Genomic DNA, 6,423 nt, shown 5'->3' with positions numbered 1-6,423 from the left:
GTGCACAATCACTGGCTTTTGTTGTGTTTTTAAAGAATCATTCATTCTCAGTCTGGGAAATTTGGAAAATTCAAATGAATAGAGGAAAAGACCCCTCCACAAGCCCTAGAGAAATAACATTGTACCGATCTGGTAGGGTTTCTTTTGGTGAGGGGGTGGCCTTTGTTTCCGCCTGTACAGTTTTGTTTAGTTTAGTTTCCATTGCTGAATAAATAGAATGGTGCTTTCTGATTCATAACTGACAGAGCTGGTTTTATGTACTCGTAACGAGCCTGTGATACTTCCAACAGCGGTGACACTTGGTCTCCTCGGGGAACTGTGGGGGTAGGGCCCGTCACCCTCCTGTGTATTCTCCCAGCACCTTTGGGAGAAATTCAGTTCCACCACAGCAATCTGAGAATTTCAGCCTTCAGAATCACCCCTCTAGAGCCTAACTCTACTTTTTTTTTTCTTTTTCAACCGCAGAGCTTCAGGACGCTTGCTCCTCTGGCTAAACTGACGGTGATCTATTTGTTTCGGCTTCTCCCAGCTCATGCATTCTTCAAGCCTTGGTAACTGGAATGTTTTTGTCTGTTCAGACTCAAAACCGACAGTGGGACCGAAACCAAAGTGAAGTGGCCTGGGCTGTAGCAGGGTGAACCTGGGAAAGCTGAGCTGCTGCCTGAACTGCTTCTCTGAATCAGCGGGTCCTTTCTGTCTCTAGTTTTAGAAGTTCCCTGGCAGCAAACTGATATCCAGGATCTCCACTGCGTGGGGATGGGAGAGATTTTTAAGTTTTCATGAAACACACTCATGTCTCAAACTGTGAACACAACCAAAATACCAAGAGCCAGGACCCCAGAGCACGGCCCGCATCTCTGTGGTACCTCGTCACCTGCCTAAGAAACCCAGTATGAGTCCAGTGAGCTGGACCATCCGCTGGGCAAAGTTCCAACACGGTGAGACATCTGCAGATTCATCGGGTTTAGGACAGACCCGTAGCTGCCAGCTGGTAGCTGCCTTGGGGTTCTTTAAATAGCCGAGTCTCCGAGGTCTGTGGTCTGTTCCGATGCGTGGCTCCCACCAGCATGAAGCAGAGGAATGACCTTGCTCTGCAGCCAGGACAACTGTGAGAGAAGGAGCCCTGTGTGCGGGAGTCTGAGAAGAGACAGCCGCCTAGCATGTCCCCACCAAACCAGTCCGTAGAAAGCCTTCCCCAGGAGGCCACCAACAGATCCCTGAACGCTACAGAAACCCCAGGGGCTTGGGACCCCGGGGTCCTGCAGGCACTCCAGATCTCGCTGGTAGTGGTCCTTTCCGTCATCACACTGGCCACTCTCCTCTCTAACGCCTTTGTCCTTACCACCATCTTACTCACCCGGAAGCTCCACACCCCGGCCAACTACCTCATTGGCTCCTTGGCCGCCACCGACCTGCTGGTGTCCGTTTTGGTCATGCCTATCAGCATCGCGTACACCACCACCCGCACCTGGAGCTTTGGCCAAGTCCTGTGTGACATCTGGGTGTCCTCGGACATCACCTGCTGCACGGCCTCCATCCTGCATCTCTGCGTCATCGCTCTGGACAGGTACTGGGCCATCACGGACGCCCTGGAGTACAGCAAGCGCCGCACAGCCGGCCACGCTGCTGCCATGATCGCCGCGGTCTGGGTCCTCTCCATCTGCATCTCCGTCCCACCGCTCTTCTGGCGGCAGGCCAGAGCTCAGGAGGAGATGTCCGACTGCCTGGTGAACACGTCTCAGATCTCCTACACCATCTACTCCACCTGCGGGGCCTTCTACATCCCCTCCGTCCTGCTCATCATCCTGTACAGCCGCATCTACGCGGCAGCCCGGAGCCGCATCCTGAACCCGCCCTCCCTGAGCGGGAAGCGCTTCACCACCGCGCATCTCATCACCGGCTCTGCGGGCTCCTCGCTCTGCTCGCTGAACCCCAGCCTCCACGAGGGCCACTCCCACGCCGGCTCCCCACTTTTCTTCAACCAGGTCAGGATCAAACTTGCCGACAGTGTCCTGGAGCGCAAGAGGATTTCCGCCGCTCGGGAAAGAAAAGCCACCAAGACCCTGGGGATCATCCTGGGGGCCTTTATCATCTGCTGGCTGCCCTTCTTCGTGGTCTCTCTGGTCCTTCCCATTTGCCGCGACTCCTGCTGGATCCACCCGGCCCTCTTTGACTTCTTCACCTGGTTAGGCTATTTAAACTCCCTCATCAATCCCATCATCTACACCGTGTTCAACGAAGACTTTCGGCAAGCGTTTCAGAGAGTTGTCCATTTCCGCAAAGCCTCCTAGTGGAACTTGGTGGTGACTCTTGTTAGCTTTTGCATCCAGTAACCCAAGTGGGATTGTCTTTTTCCGTTTTCCTGAGACTCGGGTTAATTCATGATATCTCGGGGCTCGGGTCAATCAACCATTGTTCTGTGCTCTGTTTTCTGTGTCTTTTATCTTCTGAGTCACGCAAGGCTGGGCCTCTGTGTGGAAGGGGGCAGGACCGGAGACTTCCCTTAACCTAATATTTCCCAGGTTCCTCTGGGGTGGAAGAAACATGAGCCACAGGAGTCAGGTGAGCAAAAGGCTCTGGAGGAAAGATCCCAGGCGCAGAGAGAAGGCGGCTTTGTGGGGCTCCCTGAGGTTTGCATGAGGCCCAGTGGAGCGTGGGTAAGGTTAATGACTTGGACTGGAAGAGAGGTGGGAGCCAGGAGAGAGGGGCCACCTCCCCTTGGAGCACCCCTGTTGGAAAATAACACCCAGGATTTTCTTCCCTGGGTTTTCCTTACACCGCATCTCTCCCAGTTGTTCATGGGGAGAGAGGTGCCAAGGACACAGTGGTTTGGAGAACAATCCAGAAGGTGGGGCAGGGGAACCCGTGCCCCTTCCCTTCTCCCCAGTGCCCCCAGCACTATCTTAAATTCTGGGGTTAAAACCCATGGTCACCCCACTGAAGAAGATTGGGCCCACCAAGCTTTTAGAGGGCTGAATTTTCCCAGTCTGAATTCTTTTCCTAAATTATTTTTTTATATTGCATTCTCATTAGAGATCTTGAAGTGTTGAGTCATAACAAATAAAGAGCATGACACATCACGGCCAGGACATCTTTGGGTGATTCTGATACAGAGACTATCAACTCAGTGTCTCCTGAGCGCCCACCATGGGCCAGACCAGGGTCCCAGTCGTGACAGTGTCATGCCATGAAGAACTCAGGGCCTGGGCCAGGGACTGTGGTGCCGTAGTAGAGAACGCGCCTGGCATGTGTGAGGCCCTGGGTTCAATTCACAGGGCCCCCAAGTACAAATAAAAGAAATGAAAAGAATTCTCATTTTGGGACCTGATGCCCAGTGCTGCATATTTCCACCTAAGAGAACTTGGACACATTTTTAACCCCTCTTTGCCTCATTTTCTTCCACTAGGAAATAGGGATAATGAGAAGGAAGTTCTTCTATACATGGGTACAGTGCGCGACACAAGCCTGTGAGCTCATTTTAGAGCTGCAGAATTGATCTGCTCAAGGTCAAGTAGCAATGGAAGAAAATAACAGCTACTTTTGTCATGGTGGCTTGTGTCACTGGAGACAGACCCCAGGGCCTCAGGCCTGCTACGGAAACTGTCTGCCACTGAGCTGCTCCCAGCCCAACGGCGACTATTTATTAGGTGCCTGAAATACTTCTTGCATCCGTTTCTCACTTACTCTTCATCCTTATTTTTCTTTTTTCCAATACTGGTTATTGAGCCCAGAGAGCTCTGAGCTCCATCCCCAGCAGCCCTCTCATTTTTTTTTTTTTTTCAGTATGAGGAAGTTATTGAACACAAGGGTGCTCTCCCACTGAGCTACATCTTCAGTCCTATTTATTTATATATTTATTTATTTGTCTTTTTTAGATAGGGTCTTGCTATGCAATTCAGGCTTGCCTTGAGCTCACTTTGTAGCCCAGGCTGGTCTCAGACTTGCACAGATCCTCCTGCCTCAGCCTCCGAAGTGCTGGGATTACAGGTGTATGCCACTATGCCTGGCTTCTTTTTATTTTTTTAAATTTTGAGACAGGATTTAGCTAAGTTGCTCAGGTGAAACTCGAATTTAAGATCCTCCTGTCTCAGCCTCCCTCAGTGCTGAGACTACAGGCATGCACCATTGTCTTGTATTTTCTGTTTCTATTTTGAGACTCTCTTAAGTTGCCTAGGCTGGCCTCAAACTTGTGATCAGTCTGCCTCAGCCTTCTGCGCGGCTGGCATTACATTACGTGCTACTGCTCCTGGCTAAAGAAATTCGCTTGTAGTTAGGGAAGGCTTTATAAAGAGATAATACTTAAACGCCTGGGTGTGGTGGCGCACGCCTGTAATCCCAGCACTTGGTAGGCTGAGGCAGGAGGATCTTTGTAAGTTTGAGACCAGCCTGGGCTACAAAGTGAGCTCAAGTCCAGCCTGAACTGCATAGCGGGACCCTGTCTCAAAAAGACAAAAAAAGAGAGAGAGATAATACTTAAGCAGACCCCTGAAAGATGAGCTCTGGGGGACTGGAGGGTAAGGGGAGGAAGCTCAGATTTGGCCTCCCATGGGAGAAGACGCAGAGCAAAGGAAGGCAGGAATGGGTGCACTAGGCAGAGAGAAGAACAGGCGTGAGCTTGGGACACCAGAAATGCTCCTGCTGCATGTGGGGGGTCAGGGTGGGGGTGGGGTCTCTGGGCACAGGGAAAGAGCGAGATCCAGAAAACTAGGCATCATAGCCAGGTGTGGTGGCACACGCCTGTCATCTCAGCACTCGGGAGGCGGAGGCAGGAGGATGGCCACAAGTTTGAGTGCAGCCTGGTCTACATAGTGAGTTGAAAGCTAGCCTGAACTGCAGAGCGAAACCCCGTCTCAACAAAATGAAACAAAAACCAGAATACTAGGTGTCAAGAGGGAAGGGGAGTGTCCAGGAGAGGAAGGGGTGGTTACCCAGAGGAGTCTCGTGCTGATCCCGAAGTTTATGCTGAATGTATCACAGCGTGGTCCCTGGGCCACCTGCCCCCCACCCCGGGAGCTTGCAACTGAGTTCCTGGTTCGAATCTCAGTCCCACTGGGTCAGAACCTCTGACAACGAGGTCCGAGAGTGTGCTGTATTTATTTAATTTAGAGGCACATTCTCCCTCTGGTGCGCAGTGTGGTCTCAGATTCCTGGGCTCAAGTCATCCTCTTGCCTCAGCCTCCCACGTAGCAGCACCAGGTGATTCTGTGGCTCTAAGTTTGGAGCCCAAGTTAGCGCCTCACTCACGCCGAGATGCCTCTGGCCACGCTCCTTGCTCTCCTCCGCACCTGGCGCACCCTTCGCTCCCTTCCTCAAAGGCTTGCGTGTCCCCATCTCCTCCGTCTTGCCTTGAGCCGTCTTCCTGGTCTGGGAAAGCTCAGGAATTCTGAGACTGCACTGGGAGCGGAAAGCGCAGCGCCATGGGTAAGAGTGGGCGCTTTGCTGTCAGAGCTCCTCGGAAATGAATCTCAGACGAGCCGCTTCCCGGCTGTGTGACCCGAGGGGAGTCGCCTAACTTATCACTTGCTTCCTTGCTTCCTTCCACTGTTCAGTGGGGCTGTCAGGGTCTAAGCCACGCTGTTTCTGAAGGGTTGACTGAAGAGGTGAGTGTGAAGAGCGAGCCTTGTAAAACGTCACGGTCACCCGTGACCCGTTACTCTCAGAGAGCTTGGGGCCACCTCCCGAGAGGCCTTTCCTGACGGGAACCAAGATTAACAGCCCTTTCAGAAGCAGCTGCTCTGTAGCTGGACCTGCAGACGAACACCTGTAATCCCAGCTACTCAGGAGGCTGAGGTAGGAGGATCGCAGATTCCAGGTCAGCCCGAGCAATTTAGCGAGGCTCTGCTTAAAATAAAATTTTAAAAGAGGGTGGAGAGGAGCATTGTTGAGCGTGTGTGAGGCTCTAATACCTGGGCCAGGGGAACCTAAAAGCTAAAAACAGCTTCACTGAGATATAGTCCACAATTTATACACTTCACCCATTTTATTTTTCTGTTTTTATGATACTGGGGGTTGAACACAAGGCTTGACATGTGTTCGGCCAATTCACCCACTTAAGATGTGCAATTTAATGGCGCTTAGGGTAGCCACAGAGTTGTGCAATCCCTATCAGAATATTTTCATCACCTCATAAAGAAATGCTGTGCCTTTCAGCTGTCATCCCCCCTGTCCTCCACACCCGCGGCCAAGGCAACCACTCCTCTACTTTCTTTTGTGCTTTTTTGAGACATGGTCTCTTACTATGTAGCCTAGCCTGGCCTCAAATTTAAGGAGATCCTCCTGCCTCAGCCTCCTGAGTGCTGGGATTACAGGTGTGTGCCACCACGCCTGGTTTACTTTCTGTGTCTATAGATGGACACTTCATATAAATGGAATCAAGCAATATGCAAACTTTGTGCCTGGATCCTTGCACTTACACGATGCTAT

General features: G+C 51.8%; 1 protein-coding gene across 1 annotated transcript in view; it reads left to right on the top strand.

Moving 5' to 3' along the window:
- Htr1d (5-hydroxytryptamine (serotonin) receptor 1D, G protein-coupled) overlaps positions 1 to 3,272 on the top strand; it is a 20,918-nt gene extending 17,646 nt beyond the window's left edge. The window contains exon 2 of the mRNA XM_005394751.1: positions 466 to 3,272. Coding sequence (XP_005394808.1) covers positions 1,161 to 2,291 — 1,131 coding nt within the window. The 5' untranslated portion in view covers positions 466 to 1,160 and the 3' untranslated portion in view covers positions 2,292 to 3,272. The remainder of the gene's footprint in view (positions 1 to 465) is intronic.
- Positions 3,273 to 6,423: the final 3,151 nt, after the last annotated feature.

The sequence above is a fragment of the Chinchilla lanigera genome, unplaced genomic scaffold, assembly GCF_000276665.1.
Source record: "Chinchilla lanigera isolate Chin_1 unplaced genomic scaffold, ChiLan1.0 scaffold00051, whole genome shotgun sequence".
Taxonomy (NCBI): Eukaryota; Metazoa; Chordata; class Mammalia; order Rodentia; family Chinchillidae; genus Chinchilla; species Chinchilla lanigera.
The sequence above is the reverse complement of the archived record's forward strand: the minus strand, read 5'-3'. Positions and strand labels throughout refer to the sequence as shown.